Raw genomic sequence first — 27,872 nt, forward strand, 5'->3', positions numbered from 1 at the left:
AACCACAGCATAAGTTGGCACACAAACAAATACAGTATCCCAATAGATACTGAAAGGAGAAACAAATTATCCTTGCACGGTGATTCTCATTGTTACTCCACATGAAAGGGGTGAATACTCTATGCATAGCCTGATCGTTATCTCACGAGCAGTTTAGTGCCTGACACACGTAAATAACCTTTGCGACAAGATAGACATTACATACCTGCGCACAGGTGAACACGAAGTTTTCCTCACCCCATCCATGCTAGCGAGGCGCTGTTGACAAGCATGAGTGCTGACGAACAGTGCGGCCCTGTGTTCCATATTGAATACAAAGGCACAAGGTGCCCGAGTGATGGTGCACTGTTCCATCTAATACCAGCAGATTAAGAGCGTTTTGTTCCTCATTAACCAAATTTTAGTTTTTTTCATATTCATGACTACTCGAGACATAGGGCAAAACTGCTTAGTATTCTTGAACACTAATTTTGTCAAGATGAAAATGTGCTACGTCATCAGTTTAGCATTAACAAATTTAAGCTTAAACAATCAAAATATCACCATTCATTCAAACATGCTTACCATAAAATACTATATGTTTCGGGAGAACTGCTCCTATGGGAATTAGTGGGGTGTTTTTACTGCACGAGATATGCCACTAAGGTACTGACCCTCGACCTTTGTGACGTGTTTTATGTATTTTTGCAGTTCTTATTGCATCTCATGACACTATATTTACGGTGTCGTTCATTCTTAATTCAATAAAACTATCAAGATAGATTTCCTACATGAGGAATAGAAGGTACAGAATCGAATTGTCCCACAATTCCTGGAGTAGAAATGGGCCAACTTTTTTCCTTTCGAGAAATCAAAAGAAATGAAATGGCGGCAAATCCCTGTTCCCCGGAATGGAATTGGAATGCAATGAAGGCACCCATTTTGCGACACCGTTATGAAGCGCTACACATAGACTCTCAGCATACCTAATTGTCTCAATGCCACTAAATCCTCACCATTCATTTGAGGCCACCTTTTCAGAAAAGTAGGCAATGACAACTTCACTCTGAGTGCAAAGGAGGTCAATGATAGTAAATCTACAGTCAGCAAGAATTTTGTCCCCTGCCACTAACATTAATCACTGTCTGGTGTGACAAAACGATCGCTTGCTCACCATCATATGCTTTTGATGTAAATATGATGGAGCCATTCAGCGCAATTACGTGGGAAAATTTAGCTGTATTGTGGGATGTCCTGCTTCTGTGAAGCAGGCTACTGTGCTTCAATGAATACATCAAAGAAATCGATTAGGCAAGTAGTTGACGAAAAATCACTACAGCTTTCACAAAGAGCGTGCTGAATCACGTCTTTGGGCAGCCAGAAAACGAGGTACTCGCAAGCAAATTTTCTGACACCATGAAGAAAATTTTGTGCCCTGTAGAGATAACAAAAATTTCTAGATACAAAATAGAATGTTTAAGTCAAAAAGTGAAGTCTCACACTCAGTTGCGTCAAGGTTAACAGCAACTGACCTTCAAATACGATAGCGAAATGGGGACTTCACAATCAGGCTGAAGGCTCTTCCCAGCTCATCAAACACATGTTTCGGCAAACCAATAAGAAAAACCGGCGGGAATGTGATGCGAAATTTGAACAAACAGTGAATTCAGTCAAGCTGGCACTGTGTTGCAGATAGAAATGATGCGATACATGAACCTTTGAATCTGTATAGTAGGTGTGATCTCGGTTCCTTTCAAGTTGAGCTTGAATGCCCTTGTCCATTTTATCGACAGCTTTGAAACTGCAGCCACACGATGAGCACTTTGGCGAAACCATGGCTTGTTTGTAGACCCTGAGGAACAAAAAAAAAAAAAGAACAGGCATAAGTGCAGTAGCTTGTTTTGTCTCCAATTGTTTATATGCACTTCATTCAAATTTGTTGACACTTGCACTTCTGAATGTCTGTTTCAAAAGTGAATTACTACGTCCAAGGCAAAAGCACAGTCATGTGTGGGCAAAATAAGAAAAACTTACAAACATGGGTATTGTACAAGTAAAATTCTAAAAGAAAGTACACATCAGTTATGTTTCACCATAAAATCTGTGTAAGTGAACATGAGATTAACTAAAATGTAATAGAAGTGATTAATGAATGAAAATAGTTACAGGGCCAGAACAACTTTTTTCCCATCACATTAAAACACTTTAATACATACATACTGTGTGGCTAAACATAAGCTTTACCATCCTTGAAATCACTGCAATTTCTTGAATAAGTTCAAAGAAAAAGTAGCTACGGGACCCACACTTGGGACTCCTACCTTTTCGGGGCAGCCATAGTACCTCATCGTTGTACTGGTTGTCTACGCTCATTTTCTGAACCCTTTGGTACTTATTCCTTTGTATAACAAGTTTGGTTACATGTCGGCATTAGCTAATCACCTGGTTAGCTAACAAAGTAAAATAGCTATCCACGATAGCCACTGGTCCTACACAGTAAGAAATTTGTCCTCACTGGTGAAACTTTCAAGCTGTTCAAGAAGCCTGGCAGTTTTTTTAAAAATTTACTACATCTGGCTGAATAAGTTTTCTCGTCACATGAATATTTGTTTCTTGCTGCCTTGCAGATGGGCTCAAGTACTTGATAAGGATAATTTGGGTGATAATCCATTAGTGCAGGCCAATTTGTTACTGCGTAGGACCAGTGGCTATTTTGTAAAGCTACTTACTTTCCCTCCTGAGCAGTTAGCTAATTATAGCATGTTTTAAGAGCACTGGTAATAATTTATATGGTCACCTTGTGGATATTAAAGTCCCAAAGCAACTGCGTCTGACAACAACACCAAAGTGTACTTCTCCATATACTTTCAGCCATCTGGGGTTGTCTCACGTTTAATGAAATTAAACAGCACATGAATCTTGCCCCTGAATTGAAACATGAACACCAAGGCAACTGACCTCAGATGTTCTACATAAGAATACACTTTCATATTTAAATAATGTAGCATCAGTCATAACTGACATGAAAGCTGCAATGAAAATATTAAACAAGCTAGCGTAAGGGCAAATTGAATAGTTAGACCCTTTCCTTATCAAACGAAAGCTCTTTCTGGAATGCATTTTTAAGCTCGTAGCATTTACCATTGAGGCCCCCTAGCTATTACAGAAAAAAAAAATTATAGCAAAGAAACAAAATGGAAATGTATTACAAAAAAGCCACGATCACCGTCCCACTGGCACCGCTAAGCACCACACATCTGCCAAAAAAAAAAACAATTTATACAGAACAAATACTGCAATATAGAAACGTAAATTACTATCATTACTCCTCACTGCAGCACTTCAAGATATACCATATATATATAGTCAGGAGTCCGATGGAATCCCGTCTGATCGGGGACAAACATAGTGCAAAATAACAAAAACGCAGACCAAGGTGAAATACACAAAACTTAAAAAGACGTTTTGGCTCCCCACATGGGAGCCTTGTTCACAGACTGTGAACAAGGCTCCCGTGTGGGGAGCCGAAATGTCTTTTTAAGTTTTGTGTATTTCGCCTTGGTCGGCCTTTTTGTTATTTTGCAATATATTATCTTTACTCACGTAGTGAATGCACTCTCATAATAAACGCACCCCCAACTTCAGTTGTCAAAATTTGGACTTTTTTTTTCCAGCCTAATAAACGCAACACCTACATTCATTCGCTGCAGTCCCGGTAAATGACACCTGGCACCTTCTTACAGGTTGGATCTTATCCGTTTTATTAACCCCCTCGGCCATCTTGACTCGCTCCCTTCCCCCCCTTCTCCCACTGCTGCACGCCGTATTGTTCTTCTTTCTATGTGGGTGCAGCACATTCGCTGTATTTTCTTTATTATCTGTGCGCCGCAGCGGGATTCACGAACTGTGCTAGTGTCAGACATCACAGCTGATGTTCACACAGTGAGCGAAGGTCACGAAACTAAACGCGCCAGCCGACAGTTGTTTCCTGTATAAATATAAAACTTTAAGGCCCAACTATGTGCACGCGATTTTTGAGCAACAACAACAACAGGATTCGCTTTCGCGAAGAGTCATTTGTCACTATCGCGACGATTTCTGCAACATGGTAGCACTTTCCATTCTCGTTTCGCTTGTTCTCCGGGCGTACCGGAACTTCTCGTGTGGAAGCGAGGCGGCAGCCGTATTCTGTCATTAATCGTGTTATCGACGGTTTGTTTTGATGCTTCGGGGGTAGCTTGCTGTAATGCTGGTTAGTTGCTACAATGTCAACGGCGTCATCGCGGTCGTCGTGCGAGGTTGCCACGAAGTTTGCAAAGTGTGTCGTAGCATGGTAGCGCACGCTTCTGGGCGCTCCTCGAGATCACAACAGATACCACTGTTGTAGTTCAACAATTGCGAGATAAGATAGCTGCAAAACGCTTTTATGGCGTGCGCGGGTGACGCGGGGACAGCTTGCAAAAGATAGCGCCATCAACCACCAAAGACGAGTTAAGTGCAACAAAGATGCTGCATCCAAACAGTGTACACGTATGTCAATTGCTAAAAGCTAAGCGACGTAACTCTTTTTTTTTCATTGCCGCAATTCTTGCTTATCTCGAAAAAGTCTTCATAAAGTTTGCCCCATATAATAAACGCATCCCCTACTTTGGTCTGATTTTTTGAGAAAAGAAGTGAGTTCATTACGTAAATACGGTATTTTTATTTACACATTCATGAGATACTAAATTTGTGACATGTTAAAACCCATATTGAAATAGCTATGCTACAACACAGAGCATATTGTAGCTTGTGAATGCTTATCCTTGTTTCAACTTACATGATAAAATAATCATAATGAATAACTAATAAAGGATTCCCCACACAAGTGTCATAATGTCAGTTGTTTCATATGCAGTGTACAGTCTAAAAAGATCACAATCATAATGCTTGCACTGATAAGATTCCATTTGTGACCACATAACGGCAAGTGGCTAAACTGCTAAAATGCTTGAGTGGTCAAAATGCTGTATCCATGCATTTCCTCGAAAAATAACTGCTTCACAGCAAACCTGAAGGGCCGCTCGTATGTGATGATGCCCGGTCCAAGCTGGCTTCTGGAAGGGAGGCTGTCTTCTGCTTTAACCTCCACAAAATGTTCGTTAATCACAGAGTGGCGTCGCCTGCTGCCACGTGACGCACCAAGCTGCAAGTTTTTGTCCAGCTGTGATTGGGCAGTACACCGCACACCACCTGGTGTTCCCACATGTCGAACACTCTACAAGAAAAGATCAAGCGAAACATATTCCGCATTGTTGAGAAATTATGATTAATGCGACTTATATAGGGAAAAGCCGACAGCTCTGGGTACACGAGAGCGAAGTGCACAAATGCCTCGCAAGACACCATATTCAATGTAGCCTTTTTTAAGTGGTCTGAGGGAGGTCGAGTGGCTTGTGCACAAGCGACAGGATTAAACACACATTGGCCGATGAAAAAAGAACACATCGTAAGAGATTTTTTTCATTGTGCACTGACACAGCGACAGAAAGGGGGAATGGCACCAGCGCCACTATGAGCTGTAGGCTTTATTCCGCAAAAGAAAACACATGTACCGATGCTGTAACCCGCTGCCCATGCGAACTGTCGTAGGTGCAATATGCGGAGCTACTGCGTCATATCTGCTGCTACTCCTTGTTTTCAGAAGCGACATTTCGTTTTCAGAAATAGTTACTGACAGGTGGCTGCTACAAGATGACTGCGTGATGTAGCTGTGATATACGTCTGCGAGCTCTCATGTGGGGCGGTCTAAGTGCTCTAAACACAATGATGGTATCCGAAAAGCGTGCCTCACATCCACACAGTATTACTACAAAAACAAAGATTGACATGAGGTTGTTTTTCAACCAACAACTGTAGAATTAATTTGCACTGCACTCACCAGTGTTCCAAGATGTAGAGTTGGATAGGGATTCTCCTCGGTTGGACGCCCATCAACAAAGTGAACTGAACATACCTGAAGAAGTAACACCATTGTTACAATATTTTTTTCGCAGTTCACTTTTGTTTGCACATTGACAAAGAAAACAAATCAACAAATAAAAAGCATGCACATGGACAATGTACGAAATTGTAAGTGCATACTGCCACTAAAGAAACAACAGTAATATTCTGGAAGTATACTTACCTTCAGAATCTAAGCTAGTTGAATAATGTTGCAGCGTTATTCAGTGCCGTACTTTACTTAAGTCAGCAAATACCTAAATAAAGAATGAAATGTAAAAAGTAGGCAAGTCCAAATTGATGCACTAGCATCTTTTTATTGATTGCACTTGAAAGTGCAGCAAACTACAAATCAGCTGTTTCTCCCTGCTTGGTGCTTTTTACGATCTTCAAGAGAGCGCAGGCTGCACATAATATGATAAAAATGCAACCACCACTTGTTGCCTTGTTGAAAACAAATTTTCTGCTACAGCATCCGAGCATGCTCAGCTTTGCGCCACCATTGTAATTGATTGATTTGTGGGGTTTAACGTCCCAAAACCACCATATGATTATGAGAGACGCCGTAGTGGAGGGCTCCGGAAACTTTGACCACCTGGGGTTCTTTAACGTGCACCCAAATCTGAGCACACGGGCCTCGACATTTCCGCCTCCATCGGAAATGCAGCCGCCGCAGCCGGGATTTGAACCCGCGACCTGTGGGTCAGCAGCCGAGTACCTTAGCCACTAGACCACCGCGGCGGGGCGCGCCACCATTGTAGGGCACAATGTAACATCTTATCTTTGTTCTAATTACGGTGTGCTTCCAATATACCGATAAAATGCAAAATCGAACATTGGGAAAATGAAATCGGTTGTCACGCTTCACGATTTCGAATAGCCATTCATCTTCGCCTTTTGCCTATAGACGTCAGGCACTGCCCAGGCAGTGCCTGACGTCTATACACCGCCAACAGCGCCTCCATCAGAACCTTAGCCCTAGCTGGGTAGTACAAAGAGGAACGTTCTCAAGCGAATGTGCATAGGCCTTGATAAAACATCCTCTTTCGTGGGTGTCGAGGCAAGCTTTTGTCACAATCAAAGACCTGAAAAAAGCTTCTTCCGCCAATACACACTTCAGAAAAGTAGGCAGATCATTAAAGCAAGCTGCAGCCCATGGGTACAGGGCAAAATGAGTTTCAGTTATATCGCCTTGCTGCAACTCGCAACTACAACTGAGGATTGCATGACCTATAGTTGGAGGAAAACCCCCTCACATGCGTTCTGTAGTGTCTAAATGTTAAATGAGGGTATAGTATCAAAGCGAGGAAGTACATATACAATCAATTCACTTTGCTATGTATCTTGTGATCAGCAATACAAACATCACACGGTGAGTATTCAAAGGCCTCTGCTACTTTACCGCTGAGCTACAGTGACGGTCAGCCCTCTGTCCACGTGGGAGCTCAATGCCACCTGTTAACATTGGGGTGAGTGTGGAACACTTTTTGCCTGTTTTGGCATCACATGGTTTGTAATTCTATCATAAGATGGCAACTGGCAATGATCCCTGGCCTACCATCTCAAGGCAGAGCAAGACCCTCGCTACGTGAGGGTTTCTGTGATGCGGGTTCTTGTTGCTGATTTGTTTTTCTCCCGGGCTGAGCCTCAGAGAGTTTTGTTAATAAGGACAAAGCCGTTCGGTTTCCAAGAAACACACAAAAAGTTTAATTGAAAAGTAAAAAGGCAAAGATTCCTCACAAAACAAAACACTTAATAAACAGTTGACTGGACATGACGAAACACATCTGTAAACACCCAACAAGAACGTTCAAAGTCAGTAACTAAACCTAACGTTCGAAAGGGGCTGAGTGATGGGAGTAGCGCAAGAGTATCGGTGCAGTCTCACCCACAAGTTGGTTTTCGGCGGTGATGAGAAACCGGAACGCCGTGACTCCTGCGTCAATGCGTGGGCTGGACGAGGACGAGGGAACGCTGGCTGCTGGCGACACGTCGAAAAGCCCTACCAAATCGTGATGGTTTCGGCTTGAGGAGCGTGGACACGTCGGAGACGGGAGAACGCAGGCTGGTGGCGACGCGTCCGGGAACTAGGGTCGACCTAGTCAAGCAGCTGGGCGCACAGCTCGGGCCCGGAGCCCGACGGCTGTAGCTCGCCTGCCGGAACCGAAGTCCGCAGGCTCTGGAAAGGAGTTCAGGACCGGATGGCCACGGTCCTTTGGAGCGGGAACCCGACAGCAGGAGGCCCCGGCCGGTGGAAGTCCTGTAGGCTCGGGTCCGGAACCCAACGGCCCATCTTCAGCGCCCGGTCCGGTGACGACCTTCCGCTTGCACTGCCTGCCTCGAATTCCCCTTGCTCTGGTCTCCCCAGGCTCCTGCTTCAGCTCTGGCCCACTTGTCTCGTTCTCATTGGAGATACTACTGTTTCGTGGTGTCAAGCCATTGGGCCTTGAAATCTCCGTGTTCGCTGCCCATTGGATGTTTTACCTTTTGTTTACTTCACGTCCTGCCACGCATCCTCGTGCTTGACGCTCTTTAACGTCGTCATTCTTGTTTAAGCAGCACCGCACGTGCACTCTGGTATTTCTCCTTTTGTTTTTTTTTTTTTTTTTTTCCGTGACGCGCACTTTTCGAAGGCGCGCACTTTGAACGCGCACCACACATCACATACGCCCCCCTTTTATTCAAGTTTTTTTTTTTTAGAAAAAAAAACTGCCGATGAGTGCGCGTTCTGCACTACGTCACAATTAAACCACATATTTGCACCACGCAGTTCAACACATCACCGGGCTACAGTTCGCTACATCGTCCAAATGTCCACACTTAAACTTTAGATTCACCCAATTGCATTTAAAAGTTCTGAAACCCGGAATAAACCTTTTTACTACAAAATCGACTATGGACAAAGCTACTTGTGTCCGCATCTAAAAGTCGAAGTCCAGAAAGAGCTACCGGTTTTCTAACCCTACACTCAGGTTATCGCGTCCCAAACCAGACGCACTGCCCTTCTCGCACGTTTCGAAAGTAACTGTGGCAAACATGCTTTTATGCACTTTCGCTGAAACGCGTGTCTGCGCCCCCGCCGGCCACATGAACGCTTACCGGTCACAGAGGAACAGGGCGCGGTCTCGAGCCGTCGGCGTCGACACGAAACGCACTGAGACACGAATGTCCAAATGCCACAATCTCTCACACAAATGCTTTCTTTTAATTCACCATCTAATGAACACAAGCTCGGGGTGCCCTCAGCAAGCCCAAACGCTCCGACAAGCGTGTGAGGTTCCTGGATTCTTGAGAAGGGATGCCGTTGTGCTCGGTCATTATACAGCTCATCTTGAGTGGACTTAATTATAGGTTCAAAACCAATCACGTTCTCAGGTTCAAGACCCTGTCTGGCATTCTCCATACCTACTATCGAGCCCACCTCCGATTCGATACTGTTTATTTTGAAGAGTGCTTCAGCACTCCCATCGTGTTTTCTCGGACAAATAGCAGTTACGCTATCCTGTGAACTAGAATCCCCTCTCTCTCTGAGTGAGATATACGTATGGTCTAGGACCATTGACGTGGTGCCTGCTGCTACCTCTGTCGGTACAAAACAATCAGTGGCCACTATATCAGAGCCTTCATGGCATTCGCTGCCATCTTCCCAATGACGTTCTAGCGCTCCTTCCATGGAGCTATTGAGAGGTAGCCCTACCCCTTCCCGAAATGTGCTCGGCCTTTGAGACGTTCTGATACACACCTCATTCTGAATGGAACTTCTTTGTTCCCTGCTATCGAAGCTTTGCTCCACCACATTTTCCACAGCTTCTAGGTCGCCCATATCCAGGCGCTCTTCTTCATAGGTGCTTGGCCTCTCAGAGGTCCCCAAGCAGCTAACGGAAGTAATATGTTCCCAGCCAGAGAAGCTTTCCGTCGCTTCAACAAACTCCTCATGACTCCTGCCTTCTTGGCTGTCCACCTCTCTGCCTTCCTCTATCTGAGCTTCTCGCTCCGAAGTAAGGCTGTCGCGAGGTTCGAGGCCAACCTTGCAGGAATCGACTTCCCTCCAGCAAACGCTGCTATCGGAGCAAACACTCACCGCTTGCTCGACCTTCTGCATCGCCAGCTGCCCCCTTTTCGCCATCGCAAGCTCGAGTCGCCGCTCGAAGTCCACCCTCTCTAATTGGAGCTGCTGCTTCAGTATGCGTGTCTGACGCTCTAGCAACACTTTATTTTCACGCGTTACGCGCTCTAGCTCCTCCTTCTTAGCTCTAAGCACCAATTCAAGCTTTTCCTTCGCCGCCTTTCGTTCTGCAGCCCGTTGCTCACGCTCCCTCTCCATCCGCTCCTCGTACCATACTCTAAACTCCGCTCCCGTCAGTCCCATTTTATCCGCCAACTCAATTAACTCCCACGTGTTCGTCATCGTGTTAACCGCGTCAAAAAAAATCTACTGGAAAAACAAACGACTTTGTCCTGTCGCGGACGCCAATTTGTGATGCGGGTTCTTGTTGCTGATTTGTTTTTCTCCCGGGCTGAGCCTCAGAGAGTTTTGTTAATAAGGACAAAGCCGTTCGGTTTCCAAGAAACACACAAAAAGTTTAATTGAAAAGTAAAAAGGCAAAGATTCCTCACAAAACAAAACACTTAATAAACAGTTGACTGGACATGACGAAACACATCTGTAAACACCCAACAAGAACGTTCAAAGTCAGTAACTAAACCTAACGTTCGAAAGGGGCTGAGTGATGGGAGTAGCGCAAGAGTATCGGTGCAGTCTCACCCACAAGTTGGTTTTCGGCGGTGATGAGAAACCGGAACGCCGTGACTCCTGCGTCAATGCGTGGGCTGGACGAGGACGAGGGAACGCTGGCTGCTGGCGACACGTCGAAAAGCCCTACCAAATCGTGATGGTTTCGGCTTGAGGAGCGTGGACACGTCGGAGACGGGAGAACGCAGGCTGGTGGCGACGCGTCCGGGAACTAGGGTCGACCTAGTCAAGCAGCTGGGCGCACAGCTCGGGCCCGGAGCCCGACGGCTGTAGCTCGCCTGCCGGAACCGAAGTCCGCAGGCTCTGGAAAGGAGTTCAGGACCGGATGGCCACGGTCCTTTGGAGCGGGAACCCGACAGCAGGAGGCCCCGGCCGGTGGAAGTCCTGTAGGCTCGGGTCCGGAACCCAACGGCCCATCTTCAGCGCCCGGTCCGGTGACGACCTTCCGCTTGCACTGCCTGCCTCGAATTCCCCTTGCTCTGGTCTCCCCAGGCTCCTGCTTCAGCTCTGGCCCACTTGTCTCGTTCTCATTGGAGATACTACTGTTTCGTGGTGTCAAGCCATTGGGCCTTGAAATCTCCGTGTTCGCTGCCCATTGGATGTTTTACCTTTTGTTTACTTCACGTCCTGCCACGCATCCTCGTGCTTGACGCTCTTTAACGTCGTCATTCTTGTTTAAGCAGCACCGCACGTGCACTCTGGTATTTCTCCTTTTGTTTTTTTTTTTTTTTTTTTCCGTGACGCGCACTTTTCGAAGGCGCGCACTTTGAACGCGCACCACACATCACAGTTTCATTTAGCCGTCGAATATGATCTGCCTTTTAATTGTTCAGCAATTGAGCGTATACCATTCTATAAGTTAGCACTATTGCCCCTTTTTGACATTCTATGCAGCGGTAATACCAAAGCAAGTCACAAGCAGTTGTATGACATACATTCTTTATTGCCAAAAAGCCCCCACTTTTACGTCACACTGATGTGCAATGCAGTGAAAGTGAGGAAAGGGCAGACTTCCTAAGACCTTGTGGTTGCTCAAATGGACAATTATTTTTTTTCTTAAAATAAAAATTACTCTCATGAAACACTCTGCATGCGTTACCAAGAAAGCATGCCATGCAACAATATATAAGTCATATTTTTCCTTGGACTACTAGATTACGAAAATTAAGCCGCAATATGAGTCAAAGTGCTATTTATCCCCACTTTGTCACAATATTTTAGCCATATTCTTGCTTTATTTGCTCCCACAGTATTGTAATTGTTTAATGTAGTAACTTATAAAACAGAAATATAGATATATTACTGAAAAAAAATGTGCTTTTTACAAAAAAACGATAAACATGTAAGGGAACAGAAGTAAAGTAAAACAAAAAGGAATATAGTGTCGAAGTCATGAAAATGTAGCGCCTTGAGATTAAGGAAGAAATTGATTTGCAGTATTTCTGAAACCAGTAATATTATATAAAATATTTAGCACGACACAGTTTTACTTGGGTGGCCAAAGTTTAAGGTGACCTTTAGGCAAAACAAAATGTTTTTTTCAAAATATAATGCCTATTACTTCTCATATTCACATATACCTGCATGTTTTTTTTTTTTACATACCTACTAGAGATGGTCGAAAAGTGATTAGGTACACTTGATATGCCCTTAGAAATATATTATGTACAAAAAGAGGGAGACAGAAAAGTATTTTTGCAGATCCAGTGCTTTCTATGCATCGAGAAATGACAGGCCAGCGTACAAAAACATGTTTATCTTTTCCTTTCCAGCAAGAGGGGCTGCCTTTATAAGGCACATAGTATATATACAGGGCATTTCAAGAAATATGGCCAGTATTTTTTTTTTAATTAGGAAAAGGCCTTATTTGCTCGCTGTCATCACAGATGCTTTTTTTGTAGCAACAGGCATCTTGGGAGGGTTAAAGATATAATTTAGAATGGTGATTAGGAAAGTTCATTTAATTAACTTTTATAAATTAGCGGAGGCTGCTACTTTATGCAGTGGCTGACAATGATGAAGGAATATGCATGAAGTGGGTATGGGCCATAATTAATAGGTGATCAAAAACAAGTTTTCTAATGGGCTGGAGCATTGGGTGACCCACCCGTTACGCAATTCGCATTCTGAGCTAATTTTGGCAGCTAATTTTGAAAAACCGGCCTCTAGTAGTTATTGAAAAGTAATAAAGTTCTCCTTAATTTTGTGGCGAAACTGAAACTAAAGTACAGATGAGCACAACAAGCAGACGACCACAATGACGTCACTGTTTAAAACAGAGATTGCAGAGGTGCAGTTCTTGATTGATCAGCGAACTGGTAGCGCGGGAAGAACACAGACACGAAGCAAAGAGGCGGCACATAGCACGAGCGCTCGTGCTGTGTGTCGGCGTTGTAGCGAGTCGGCGTTGTAGGGCTTGGGACGAGAAACGTGGACTGCTTGCATTCTGGGTGCAGCAGCTGATGAGTTTGTGGTAGCGGCAATCTCGTAGGTCACAGGTGTGACCTGACGAATGACTCTGTAGGGCCCAGTGTATCGCGACAGTAGTTTCTCGCAGAGGCCAACACGTCGAGATCGGAGCCACACGAGAACAAGAGCTCCCACAGAAAAAACGACATCTCTATGTCGACGGTCATAAAGGGACTTCTGTGCTGTCTGTGACGACAACAACTGAGCATGCGCGGTGTGAGGGCACGGGTGATCGCATCCTGAGCGTACGAAGCGGAGGATGGATGGTCTAATGAAAGCAGTGTGTCGAAGGGCAGTAAAGGATGACGTCTGAAGAGTAGATAAAAAGAGGAGTAGCCCGCTGTTACATGACGCGACGAGTTATAGGCGAAGGTTACGAACGGAAGAGCTATGTCCCAATTAGTGTGGTCGGTAGATACGTACATGGTGTGCAATTTAGCCGCTCCGTAAGGCCGTTAGTCTGAGGGTGGTAAGATGTTGTGAAGTTGTGACGGGTAGCACAAGATCGGAGTAGATCATTAACCACACGAGATATAAAGTAGCGACCAAGGTCTGTGAGCAGGTGAGACGGAGCGCCATGCTGGAGAATAACGTCGTACAGCAGGAAGTCGGCAACGTCGGTTGCGCAGCTGGTTGGTAGCACTCGAGTGATTGCATACCGAGTGGCATAGTCTGTAGCCACCGCAATCCATTTATTTCCAGTTGTAGAAGTAGGAAAGGGACCTAGCAAGTCCAACCCCACTCGATAAAATGGCTTGCCTGGAACTTCAATAGGTTGAAAAATAGGTTGACCAGCAGGGAGAGTCGTAGGCTTCTTTCGGCGCTGGCAGAGGTCGCAAGATGCGACGTAATGGCGAACAGAGTGGTAGAGACCCTTCCAGAATACTCGTTGTCGAATGCGGTCGCAAGTTCTGGAGACTCCTAGATGTACAGAAGTTGGAGCGTCATGGAATTGTTGCAGAACATCCTTTTGCAGGTGATGCGGTACGACGAGTAAAAGTTCCGCGCCGTCGGGGTGTAAGTTGCAGCAGTACAAAATATTGTCTTGAAGCAAGTATCTGCTAAGAGAAGGGTCAGCATAACGTGATTGAAGGCGGTTAATGATGGTGAGCAGTGATGGATCCCGGCGCTGTTCGTCGGCCACGTTCAGAAAGTCAGTGATGGCTAAAACGCAGGCATCGGATTCCAAATCAGTGGAGCTAGGTGGATCAACGGGGCGCCGGGATAAGCAGTCAGCATCGCTGTGCAGCTTTCCAGATTTGTAAACAACCGAGAACGTGTACTCCTGTAATCGAAGTGCCCATCGGCCGAGTCTTCCTGTAGGGTCCTTAAGCGTTGACAGCCAGCAAAACGCATGATGGTCCGTGATGACTGCGAACGAAGTCCATATAAGTACGAACAGAATTTCGCAATAGCCCAAACGAGGGCCAAGCATTCCCGCTCAGTGATGAAATAATTTTGTTCCGCTTGCGACAAAAGGCGGCTAGCGTCGGCTATCACACGGTTGGTGCCATTCTGTATCTGAGCGAGTATAGCACCAATGCCATGGCCGCTTGCATCGGTGCGAAGCTCTGTTCGAGCTGCTGGATCAAAGTGAGTCAACACAGGTGGTGATGTGAGGGCGGTAATTAGCGATGCGAAGGAATGTTCTTGGTCCCTTCCCCAAGAAAAGGCCACATTCTTTTTGAGGAGATCTGTGAGGGGCCTAGCAATATCCGCGAAGTTGAAGACAAAGCGGCGGAAGTATGAGCAGAGCCCAATAAAACTGCGTACTTCTTGTGTGGAACGCGGAACCAGGAATTCTCGGACTGCACGGACTTTATCAGGGTCCTGTTGAACACCAGTGGCGTCAACAAGGTGGCCGAGTAGGTTAATCTGCCGGCGTCCAAATAAGCATTTCGACGAATCCAGTTGGAGACCAGCGCAACCAAAAACGCCAAGAATTGCCAAGAGACGAGACAGGTGGCTTTCGAAGGAGGATGAGAAAACGATTACATCATCCAGATAGCAAAGGCAGGTCGACCATTTGAAACCACGAAGAAGAGAGTCCATCATACTTTCAAAAGTAGCCGGGGCATTGCACAACCCAAAAGGCATGACCCTGAATTGGTAAAGGCCGTCGGGTGTGATGAATGCTGTCTTCTCACGGTCGCAGTCGTCGACCGAAATTTGCCAGTATTTGGATCGAAGGTCAAAGGACGAGAAATAGTTGGCACCGTGGAGGCAGTCGAGCGCATCATCGATTCGGGGTAAAGGATAAATTTCCTTCTTGGTGATCCGATTCAGGTGGCGATAGTCAACGCAAAAGCGCCAGGTGTTGTCCTTCTTTTTAACTAAGACCACAGGGGATGCCCAAGGACTCGATGAAGGCTCAATGACGTCTTTACTCAGCATTTTCTTGACCTCCGTCTGTATAACTTGGTGCTCAGCATGTGACACGCGATAAGGGCGTTTGTGGAGTGGACTGGCGTCGCCGGTGTCAATGTGGTGGGTTACGGCACTTGTGCGGCCCAGAGGACGGTCGTCAACGTCAAAGATATCCAGGTAAGACAATAGAACACCCCAGAGAGCTGTAACATGGGAAGGTAAGAGGTCGCTGGATATCATTTTGTCGAGGAACGCTTTATATTGCGACGTGATGACAGGTTCTGCCATGGTCTTAAGGTCAGGGGTAAAAGAACAAATCGAACATTCGTCAAGGGTGGAAAGATCGGCTAAAGTGATGCCTTGGGGAAGAACTTGGGTCGACGTAGAAAAGTTCAGAACTGGAAGTAGCACCGTGTTATCAGCAACAACCGTTATAGTATGTGGTAGTGCGATGTGGTGCGTAAGGGTCAAATCCATGAGGGGAGCCACCAGATAGTCTCCATCAGGAACGGACGGGAAGGGCGACAGATGAATGTACATAGTAGCCTAAGGCGGTAGCCGTAGAGACCCCACGGATCGTAGCCGAGTGCGACTTGGAGGAGTGAAATCGGAGCACAAAGGCAATTCGAGCCGTAAGATATTGGTAGAACAATTGATGAGGGCGGAGTGAGCGGTTAAGAAGTCAATTCCAAGGATGACGTCGTGTGGGCAAGCATCGAGGACTGCGAAGAAAACGGAAGTGTGGTGGCCAGCAACAGTAATGCGGGCAGTGCACATACTAAGCACCGATCTTCGACTTCCGTTGGCAACTTGAACAGTAGAGAACATAGCCGGTACGAGAACTTTTTTCAAACGAGATCGAAGTGTAGAACTCATAACAGATACTTGGGCACCAGTGTCAATTAGAGCAGTAACGGCGTGGCCGTCAATGAACACCCGAAGTAAAGTGCGTCTAGAATTTGTAGCCGGTTGAGAGTTTTCGTTCCAAGTCGTCAACGCAGCGCCACCTCCAGGAGCTGCACTCGTCAGTTTCCCGGGGAATGGCCAGAATAAGCCGGTGACGGAGAGCGGCGGCGTTGAGCGGAGCGTGACAACCGACCCTGAGGTGACGGCGAGCGGCTAGACCAGTTTCTTTCGGCGACGACATCAGCGTAGGATGGTTCGGAGCGTGGAGATGAACGGCGAGCTGAAGGGTCCTGAGTATGGTCATCCGAAAAAACAAGTTGCGAATAGTGTCCACGGTCCTGACGGCGGTCGACATTAGGAAAGCTTGGCCGGAAATACCACCTGTTGCAGCAATGGCGGGAGATGTGCCCAACTCGAGAGCAAGAAAAGCAGACGGGTCGATCATTGTGCATGTGCCACTCAGATGGATTTTGGTAACGTGGTGGAAACCGAGGAGTCGAAGCTGCCGCAGCGACAAGTGGAGCAGAGTGGTGGTCAGCGTTGTGGACGGGAGCGATCATGGGCTGCGGCATAAGTCTGGCGGGCTGGGGAACCTGGACGCCCAGGTTAGCAAACTCCTGACGTACGAAGGCTCGAATAAGCGAGACTGTTGCCCAGTTGTCTTGCGCAGGTGGCTGATAGAAAGCGGGTGCCATGGCTTCCAGCTCCTGGCGAACAATCCTTACGATATTGGCAGGAGGCGCAAGTGAACGGGGCGCTGCAGAATCCCCGCAAGACGAAGTCGCAGCAGTGTTTGGTAGTCTCGTGATGTGGCGGGTTATTCGCCTGCTTAGCTTGTTCAAATCGTCGGTATTCAGATATGATGGAGTCGACAGTGGTGCAGTTCTTGCACACTAGTATGTTTAAAGCATCATCAGCAATGCCTTTCAACACGTTGCTGATCTTGTCTGCCTTGGACATTTTTTTGTCATTCTTCCGGCACAGTGCCAGTACGTCTTGGATGTACGTGACGTACGACTCTATCAATGATTGAACACGCAACGCGAGTTCCTGCCTGGCTGCCATCTGACGAGCAACTGACCGACTGAACAAATCGTGAAGCTTTTGCTTGCATGTGTCCCAGCTGGTTAATTCTTTTTCATGCGTCTCATACCAGGCGCGTGCCATACCCCGTAGGTAGAATAGAACATTTGCCAGCATAACGTTTCGTCCCATCTGTAGTGCTTGCTGAGGCGCTCGAATAATGCGAGCCATTCTTCGACGTCCGTGCTGTCTGTCTCGGAAAATGTGCCAGGGTCGAGAAGATGGGGGGTAATCAGAGATGATGGAGCCGGCGCGGATGACGAGGCCAGAGTGCCGGTTTGAGGCATTGCGGTTGGACAAAGCTGGCGTCCACTGCGGAGTTCCAGAGTCGGGTTTTGTGAAGACACCTCGCCTTCCACAAAAAGATGTTACGGGGAAGATTTATTCATTGAGAGCTGGTCTTGCTAACGGCTTGAAGAGCGCACAGTCATGCAGGCCAACGGGAGAAGCTCGAGAGTCCAACCCACAACAACCACGTTGTCGTCTTCTTCATTTGGGTGCCCATTCAGCTGCGTCAGGGCAACAGTTCCACACACGTATCAATATATATATATATATATATATATATATATATATATATATATATATATATATATATACATATACATATATTGTAAGGAAGCAAGATCAGCACTGCATGCATTGGCGCGCACTCGTCTAACGGAAGACAAGGAGAACAAAGAATAAGAACAGCTGGAGATATATATATATATATATATATATATATATAGAGAGAGAGAGAGAGAGACTTAGCGGTTGTCTTAGTTTTATTTCCAACGGTTTCGACTGGTGGACCGGCCGAAACCGTTGGAAATAAAACTAAAGGAACCGCTAAGTTGTGACTCTTCTCTTCTCAAGTACGTTTGGCCCATTAGAAAAACTTCGTGCGTGCGTACATACATGTGTGTGTGTGTGTGTGTGTGTGCACGCATGTGTGTATGTGTGAGAGAAAGATGGAGAGAGATAGCAGAACTTGATTTGCATTCAACTTGATGCGATTTTTCATATGCATGGATAAAACTTCAATACCAGTGTTTAATAATATTATAGAAAAAGTACACTCACAGTTCTGCATAGCATATGCTGAGACAGCCACAAATACACGTATCATGCATGTATTAGTATTGCAAGCGCCACTTTTTATGTATTACCTCCACAACTTTGTGCATGAATACAATAATGTTGATGATGGCCAGCTGAGTAGTGTAGATTTGTATGATTCAATAAAATTTTGTAAACATCTCAAAGGCGTTCACTAATATTTGCATTTTTAAATGTAGACAGCTGTAATTGCAGGTTTGCATTTCTAGAATTAGTACTACACTTTCTTGCACATATTGAGGCTTGTGTATTGTATAATTTATTCTGTTTGCTCCTAGCCAAACAGTGTTTCTAGTGCACTGTTATTATTATTACTATTATATGACTATCATTGCTGACTTGCTTTGCTGCAGGTTTTTCTTTTAAGAATGTCTGGTATCAGAGGCGTAGTACAGGAATTATACTCATTGCATTTGTGTAACCTGCATTTCCCAAATGCACCGAATGTACCTTATTTCCCGAATGCACCAATTCTATTTATGGGAGACTTAAATTTTACGAATATTTTCTGGTTGGGCACATGTCCTTCATTAAATCCAACTTTCGCACAATTGAAACGTTTTATCGGCATATGCACTGATGTAATGAAAATATTCTTTATCAGGGCTTAAGTTCGTCACGCTTGTTTTCCGTGCCGTGTTAGGAGAAATGGACTTCGAGACGACGCGGTAAGAACACACAACACACACGACGTTTATGACAAAACACGAAGGAAAAACATAGAACACAGAACCAGAAAAACCGTGAAGCCGAATAAGTAACAAAACTGTCTGATCGAGCGATAAAACAAATGAACGCGAGTTCAAGGCGCAGAGTTCCAAAACCTCACAATGAGATGCGGGCCCCGACGAACGCCGAGGTGCAGGGCAGGAGGCGGTGACAGTCGATCAGAAGCGGGTTGCGTCTCGATGTGCGACGCTCTGGTGACGACGGCATTAGACGGCGTGGGTACGACTACGGAGCAGTCAACCCGCATCAGAGACGCGATGCTCCATGCGTGTAAATGGCCAGCCCGTCCAGCGAACAGCTTGCGACGAGACGCGATGCTCGGCGCAACCGTGACCATTAGCCAGGCCACGTACGTTGCTGTGCTGAACGTCTGACCACGGAGACGCCTCGCCGAGATCCGCGATGCCCTCGGCAAGGAAGAGAACAGCAGGCCAGGCCGCGCCCCGAGATGCAGTACTCGTGCCGGCAACGTTACTCCAGCTGGTAGTTGGACGGCAGTAGCGTGGACGGCCGCGTTCCCTGGCCGGAACCTGGATCGCCTGCGTCCGACGCTTCGGCCGCTGTCTCCCATCTGCCGCTGCTTCGGCTCATCCCCAGCCACAAAGCTTACCGCCACGTAATGGTAACACGTGGCCCAATTGTGGTACGCCACCTCTATAGGCCACCACAGGTCATCAGCTGATTGGCTGACCTCACACGCACAGCTGGCTCAAAATCCCACGCGCCTTGCCCCTCACTTCCGTCGTTGTCATCGTTTTCTTCACTCATCACAACTGACTTTAGCCTACTTCAAGATGTTACTTCGTCGACACACATAAGGAACACCGCATCATCCCTTCTATATCTCGTTTTAACGTCATCATCAGATATCATATCCCAGGTTGCACACTCACCCAGCCTGAGTGATCATGACGTCTTACACTTTACCATTATCCTTTCAATATTCCCGTCCCGTAACAGTCTCAAACCATTAGAGACTACAAAAAAGCCAATTTCACTGCTATCAACCATGAATTTAACGTTTTCCTTTATAATTTTCTCCTTCATGTTGCTAAATGCTCACTCGATGCTAACTGGAATATGTTTAAAGAAAAAATTCACGATCTTGTCAACCAGTTTATTCCAACGAGGTGTGTTCTCTCGAATAACAATGCGCCATGGTATATTAATTTCTTTAAACGACTGTCAAACCAAAAAAATGTCTCTTTCATACAGCTAAGTGGTTACAAAGCAAGGCTACATGGACGGCTTACAAAGAAGCTGCCTTGACCTATACAATAGCTGTAGAGAATACTAAGTTTTTATTTTTAATTCCATCTTTCCGAACATGCTTATCAATCATTCTGAAAACTTTTGGAATGTAATAAAACCTGCCAAATCAAAAACAATGTCCCTCAGTTCATCTACCGGCCATCCCATACCCACTACTGTGCTACTATTTTAAACAATGCGTTTATAAAAGCTTTCTCACCAACACGACATGATGTCGAACCAGCATGGCTACCGCACTGCAGCTTTTTACACATGAATCAGATAATTTTCAACTCCACCAGCATAACAAAAATAATACACAGCTTCAAGCTTATGTCTTTGTGCAGAATTACTGAAATCACAGTGATATTTCTGAAAAATATCAGTGAATATTCCTCAATTGTCTTGGAGAGCATTTTTTCACAATCATACACAACTTTATCTTTACCTTCTGACTAGAAAACAGCAAACATTATTCAGAATTCCAGGTCTGGTGATACTCATGACCCATATAACTACTGGCCCATATCGTTAACCACGATACCATGTAAAATATTGGAGCACATCATATTATCTAACCTTGTTTCGTTTCTGGAAGAAAACAACGTTTTCTACAAGTCTCAACAGGGCTTTTACAAATTACCTTCCTGCGAGACTCAGCTTGTAACTTTTACTAATGACTTAGACAATTTTTTATTGACTGTATTTTCTGGAATTTCGAAAAGCGTTTGACAGGGTTAAACATGCATTGCTTCTAGACAAACTAAGCGCACTAAACATTGACCCGAGAGTACTTGCCTGGATGCAAAATTTTTTTTCTTCCCGTTCTCAATTTGTTTTTGCTAATGGCTTCACATCTGATTCAGCTCCCATTGAATTAGGTGTTTCTCGAGGGTCTATTCTAGCTCCTCTTTTATTTTTAATAAATAATAATGATATACCCAATAACATTTCCTAAACAATTTGTTTATTGGCAGACAACTGCGTTGTATATCGTAAAATTAATGATGCCTCTGACATAGCAACCCTTCAACCCGACTTGAACAACATATTTAAGTGGCACCTCCAGGTTGCATAGAGCTCAACATTAATAAATGTAAATCGATGCACATTTTTCATTCTAACACAATGTGCCCTGTCTACGCACTAAATAACTGCCCCCTTCAATCTGTTAGCAGCTACCGTTATCTAGGCATTCATATTCCCAACGAACTCTCTTGGAAACAGCACATACAATGCATAACATCGAAAGCTAACTGCTCATAAGAATATTTGAAAAGAAATTTTTTGCTTGCACCTATGCAATCAAAATAACTGCTATATATGATCTACAGCCGCCCCGCACTGGAATACGCCTCATCCATCTGGGATCCTCATCGAGTCACATTAATGAAACGTAATCGGTGCGAAAATGTGCTGTCTGTTTCATCCTGGGTAATTATCATCACACTGATGGTGTTTCATAAATGAAGAGTATGCTCCATATTCCAATACTCTATATTTGTAGAAATAAATCGTGCGTTTTATTATTTCATAAAATCTATTACTACAATGCTTTCCTTTGCTCACTTTGTATTCACCCGGCACCGTACCATTCAGCTCGCCATGATCATGTGCATAAGGTCAACGTACCTCGTCACAACACCTTAGCATGTTCTCAATCATTCCTTCCCAAGACCTCAATAGATGGAATAATCTACTTGCATCATTAGTAACCGTCACCGACTAGATTTGTTTTAAGAATGCAATAATAAATTTGCAACCATGAATTGTACTGAATGGCGTAACTATTATTGGCAGCTTACTGCATTCTTCGCAGCTTGAGTTCACTTTTCTTTTAATAAATTGTACTCCTTGTCTGTAATATTTACCATTATGTTTATCTTCACGATAATGTCTTTACATAATCATGTATTTATTTTGCTGTTCAACTATATTTCTACCTCCTCCCTCTACAACGTCCAAATGCACCCAGAGGGTTTCACAAATAAATAAATTGCTAGGAGGGCCCTCCTGCCCCTCTAAATATCTATGCAAATGATGTAAGCACAGACTTCCTTTGAAAAAATGTGGTTGATTATAACATTATACTACCCCGCATTGTTTCTTTTCACTTGACCTCCAGCTCTTTATGATTTGTCAAAATTTTATGGGTCATACACATAGCACCTGCTCACAACTTAATGCAAGAAACGACCCATAAATGATCCATGATGCAATGACCACTCATGCGCGACTCGGTGGCAGATCCGGAGGGAGGGTGGTAGGGGTGATCGCCCTGCCAGAGCTTGTCAGCACCCCTCACTCTCTCCTCAGTGTTTGTCGTCCATCTGCCATCCCCAGTTAGGACAAAAGAGTGGGACCACTGTGAGCACACGTTAACAATATTTGTGCCATTACAAGGTTTTTGTGCTAGTAAAAACAAAGGAGTAATGACCTCGCCCCCTTTTCTGGTGGTAATTCAGGCAACTTCCCCCCTAAAATAGGTGGCTGGATCTTCCTTTGGCACGACCACATAAAAAATAAGAGAATTCACTATACTCAATATGGCGTTTTTGTGGCCATTGGTTTCCGGCAATTCATCAAAAGCTTTTGTTGTGTAATAATATCACGGTCTTGTCACGTAATGTCACAAAACTGTGAAATCTTGCACTGTTAAATTGATTTGTGTACACTAAACAGAGCATTACTACGCTGAACAATGCCTAAACATTTTTCATTACAGTGTGAAAGTGTCACATTCGGAACACAATTCAAGAAGGCTGTCCGCTGTTCATATTGGCAGCAGCTACTTATAGGAGCTAGCAAGATGGATTCATATATGTAATAAACAAACTCATTCTTAATATAAAGGAGAAGGGGAGGGAAATAAACAGCAGTTCCCAAGTGTGCTTCTTTGCTTTCAGAGTTTTATTCTGCTTGTACAAGTCAATTAGAGATGACTCGAGACCAACTAGCCCGGCTGTGAAATCGATATCTCTAGTCGGGAAAACCGTGGACCACGACCATTCCCCTGGTACGGTGGATCAAATTGCAGGATGAGCTTGAAAGCCAAGTTTACTGATGTACTTGCGTACATTATTCCTCGCCTTGTTCCAAGTTGCCGCAATCGCTGCAAGATACTAATAACCTTCAGGCGCGAATTATGATCCACTGTCTGCACATGCATCAAGTTTGCATGGCATGATGTTAAGGCACTCAGTATTATATTCCAAGAAAGAAAATGAAGGAATTCATGGTGTCAAGTGACTTTCCGCAAGTAACGTGTAAATAAAAATCTATTTATCCTGCAGTCAATCACCTTCGATCTCTGGTGCATAAAAAGAATCAAAATCAGGCCTAAGATGAATGCACAGTTTGTTTTTTGGTCGTACTCATTTCGAACAATGAAAAAAAAGTCTTGATGTCAGTCCTGCAACGAAGCACATCGAACGATCATCGAACGTGGTATAGTCTGCAGCAAAGTGATCCTTTGCAGCAATACACAGCACAACAAAGTTAAATGACTGCTGGCTGATGACTCAGCAGGGCTGTAGAAATGTGCACATTACGTTTCAAGCCATTTGAAGAAACACACAGCGCATGACGCACCTCCCAAGTTGGATGTGTACAATTGTAAACACTGCTGCTGAAGGGGATATGATAAGCAAGGCGAAGCAGGAAACAAACGTGTATAAACCTTTTCAAGTTCCCCCAACACTGCCCAACTAAAACACTTAAACTTTCTGCACACTAACTGATTCAAAGGAAATTGACTACAGAGCAGCAGTGGTGCGATTCCTTTCTGACGAAATAAAATGAATTTCCTGAAACAAGAAGAGTGATTGGCCGATAAAACGTTTACTAGTTTCTGCCCGCATTCACAATGTCAATTATGTAAAATTAGCCCACACTGAGCAGAATACAGCGTGACAGAATCTTCCAACATTACAGAGTAACTACTCAGAGGTAGCCTTCTCTGCATTGCTTTACTGAAAAGCATCACATGGGCGACCCGCACCGACAGAGCCTGGTCGTCAGATACGGAAGAAAACCTCCACTGCAAAAATGTAGGACAAATTATTTCATTATATAATTCAGTGATTGCTGCGTAGAAGTCAAATTCCACTTCAGTTGACAGTTTCCCAGTGTGCAGCCGGCAATGACCACTGCCGAAAGTGGGAGTGGCACCACCACCCTAACCTTTTCCAGTGGTGGAGGGGGGCACCCGTGTAGAGACACCTATGACACTACTCCTCTTAATAGGGAACCAGCGCTGGAGTTTCCATGAACACCCTGGCAGTGAGAGCGCGCACATCTCAGCTGCTCCCGCAGACGAGAGTGGCGGCAGATACAGGTGGTGCGTACGCGCATCGCCGTAACAAAACCAAAGGGCACTGACAATACTGTGGCATATTTTAGTGCAACCATACATAAAAGACGGAGGATGTATAGAGGAATGAGAGGATGTAGAAAGAGGAGACGGTATTGCATCCATGCATCCAAGCCGTCAGGCGAGCAACATTCTGCTCTCGCTCTCCTGTCTAGTGCTGTCGGGCTCGTTTCTAAACCGAACGGCGCGTGTCTGTTATATTTATTCGGTAGTGAAGGCAGCCACCAGTGGAAACCAGGGCCAAAGAGTCGAGATTGAATGGCGTTTTGCAGGAAATAAAATGAGCGTATTATGCAACATACGGTCGATGTAACTTTTTTTTTCTTCATCTGGCCCGCTGAGCATTGAGTCGTGCACCTCAGAACTAACAAAGTTCTTATGCGTCCATCTATCTGACCACCACCCCCAAACTCCGATGCCACCACGTGAAGCGATAGGCAGGTAGGTTTTCTTCGTTTTTTTTTCTTTTTTTTGTAAGCAGTTGCCTGTAAAGAAAAGCTGCTTTGTCCACAAGACTTGTGTGGGGCCACGTTCACCTAAAAGATACTCTCGCGGTGAACACCCGATGCAGAGATGCCTCTGTTCAACTTAATTTGTGCAAAAGAGAAGGTTCTTGTTACGAGCAAAGCAGTGGACAACTTGAAGCTTAGCTTTCTGGAGTCAACCGATGCAGTTAGTTTTTCTCACAGGCTGCCGTAGCTAAGTAACATCAGAATTTATGGCTTGCTAGAAAAGTATCAAATGTTTTCAATTTTCACTCATTGTTTAGTTCGCCTAACAACACAGTTTCGGTTTTTTTTGCTGGCCTGTGTCGGCCTAAAATGAAGGTGTCCATTCACCATCGATAATTGCTAGGCTTTCATCTGCCAAACAAGATACAATTTTGAGGTGCGCTGTAGTGTGCATATCAAGATTGTGAGAATTTGGGGTTCTCTAATGCACACATGTATCTGGTTCACGGGTGTTCTTTTTATATTTCGCCCCCATCAAAGTGCGGTTGCGGCGGTCGCTAATCTATTCCGCGCACTCAAAAATAGTAGCGTGACACCACACGTGCTATGCTGCCATGGTGGTTTGCTTGATCAACATACCCGTGCCTGCATACTGCGGACAGGGCGTACAAACGATGCCAAAAAAAAATTATGCAGCTACAACTTACTCTACTTTTGTTTTGTTTCACTGCAAATGTTGGCAGCATGGTATCATCGCAGCACGGACTTATCAATGGGGGCATGTCAGCCAGTACTTACATTCACCCGAAACCCAGCACGCAACCAGAAATTGAGGACGAGGGAACTGCCATCACAGCACAGCACTGTCTCTTCGATACTTTATGCATAGACGCAGTCCGCTTTCCAGGGCTTCTCTCCGTTTTTTAGTGCTTTTTATGCGAGAGCTGCCTTTGGACAAAATTATTTTTCTAAACCGCAAAGCAGTATTAATGGCGCAATGGCTTTTCGAGCTATTCGTTCCAAAATGAAGCGCGGCAGCGGTACACGCGCGTGCTCTCAGAGTGGTACACTGCGGACGGTCGTCTGTGCGCGAGCAGCCGAGTTGTGTCGCGACTCGCCGTCAGGTGCTCGTTTTAGGCGCGCCACCAATCCAGCGCTGGTCCCACATAGCGCACCGTGGCAAAAGCTTAGGCGACGCTATTCTCAGGCCACTCGCATTAACTTATTTGTTACGTGAATAATCGGTAACTTACTCTTGACGCTGTGTTTGGATCGAAGTTCGCTCTTTGTAGATTATCCAGCCAGCACTGCCGCGTAACATTGTTTTTCTCGCCTTGAGGAATCCGGTGCATGGAAAACGGCCTCGGGCACGGGCAGTGTTGATGCAACAACGGCGCGTGTGTTTCGCACACCAACGTCTTCCAAAGCCTAATGTGTCCATCACAGTTCCTGCACCCGACCACAGCACAAACTTTCCCTTTCCGTTTTCCCATTGTTCAGAATACTCTTACACGTCGCCCGGCAGCACACCGGGCTCGGCAAACAGCGCTAACGAGACATCGCTTGCTACGCTTTCCGTGCGGCGGAATGGCTTCTTCCGCCTGAACCGCCCATTTCATGCCGATGCTAGAGTGACTCTAGCCAACGTGATAGATACTATAAACACTGACTTTAGTCCACAGTGACAGAATTGTTCTAGCTAAGGCGGTTGATGGCCACAACCATGGTTACAACGGACACGCCAAAGGGACGGCCACGGCGCAGTTGGTACAGTGGCGCCATGTAGAGTTAACTGAACCAATTGACTAGTGAACCCTACGTGCGACCTGGCGGGTCGCTCGCGCGGGAAGTTCGATTTCTTCGGCGAAACGGACAGTGTAACGTCCGAGGGCCTCGCACCACATGCATGGGTCTGTGGGGTGAAAAACAGAATGACGATAGTTATAACGCGAGAACAAAACGACGACCCAGAGACAAGAGGGACTCTGTGTCGTAGTTTTGTTCTCGCGCTATAACTATCGTCATGCTATACCAACTAGCCCAAGCAGCCACACTTCTAAGGAAAACGGAAGATTGCGCTCAGGAGTGATGCACAAGTCCACCTTGAGAATGTACGGCAAGCACAAGTCAGCAGCACGCAAACACAAATTCTACAACAACCATGTAGCACTCTAGAGGAAAAACTGGGCCGTAAAATCACGAAAGTAAAGACTAGAATATGGTATACTAGAAGTCATAGAGTTAATATGGGGGCAGTGGAATGAACTAAGCTCCCTAGATAAACGATGCGGCCGCGCCACTTGTTCTTGTTCACCTATTGTCCATGGCGCATACCCACTATGGTGGACCGGCCAAGAATTGAGTGGTTTTAAAAATTATTGTTCAGAATAAGAATAATGGAGATCTAATAGAAAGATTACCGATGACC

The 27,872-nt window shown here is 45.4% G+C and overlaps 1 protein-coding gene across 8 annotated transcripts in view; it reads right to left on the reverse strand.

Moving 5' to 3' along the window:
* Positions 1-27,286, reverse strand: part of LOC119167538 (uncharacterized) — a 99,590-nt gene extending 72,304 nt beyond the window's left edge. The window contains exons 1-4 of one of the 8 annotated variants that reach the window (XM_075890517.1): positions 26,698-27,267; positions 5,900-5,974; positions 5,031-5,164; positions 1,696-1,831 (exon numbers count right to left, since the gene is read on the reverse strand). In XM_075890517.1, coding sequence (XP_075746632.1) covers positions 1,696-1,831; positions 5,031-5,164; positions 5,900-5,974; positions 26,698-26,937 — 585 coding nt within the window. In that variant the 5' untranslated portion in view covers positions 26,938-27,267. The other 7 variants (XM_075890515.1, XM_075890524.1, XM_075890525.1 and 4 more) reach the window with 7 other exon arrangements.
* Positions 27,287-27,872: the final 586 nt, after the last annotated feature.

Source organism: Rhipicephalus microplus, chromosome 3 (assembly GCF_043290135.1).
Source record: "Rhipicephalus microplus isolate Deutch F79 chromosome 3, USDA_Rmic, whole genome shotgun sequence".
Classification (NCBI taxonomy): Eukaryota; Metazoa; Arthropoda; class Arachnida; order Ixodida; family Ixodidae; genus Rhipicephalus; species Rhipicephalus microplus.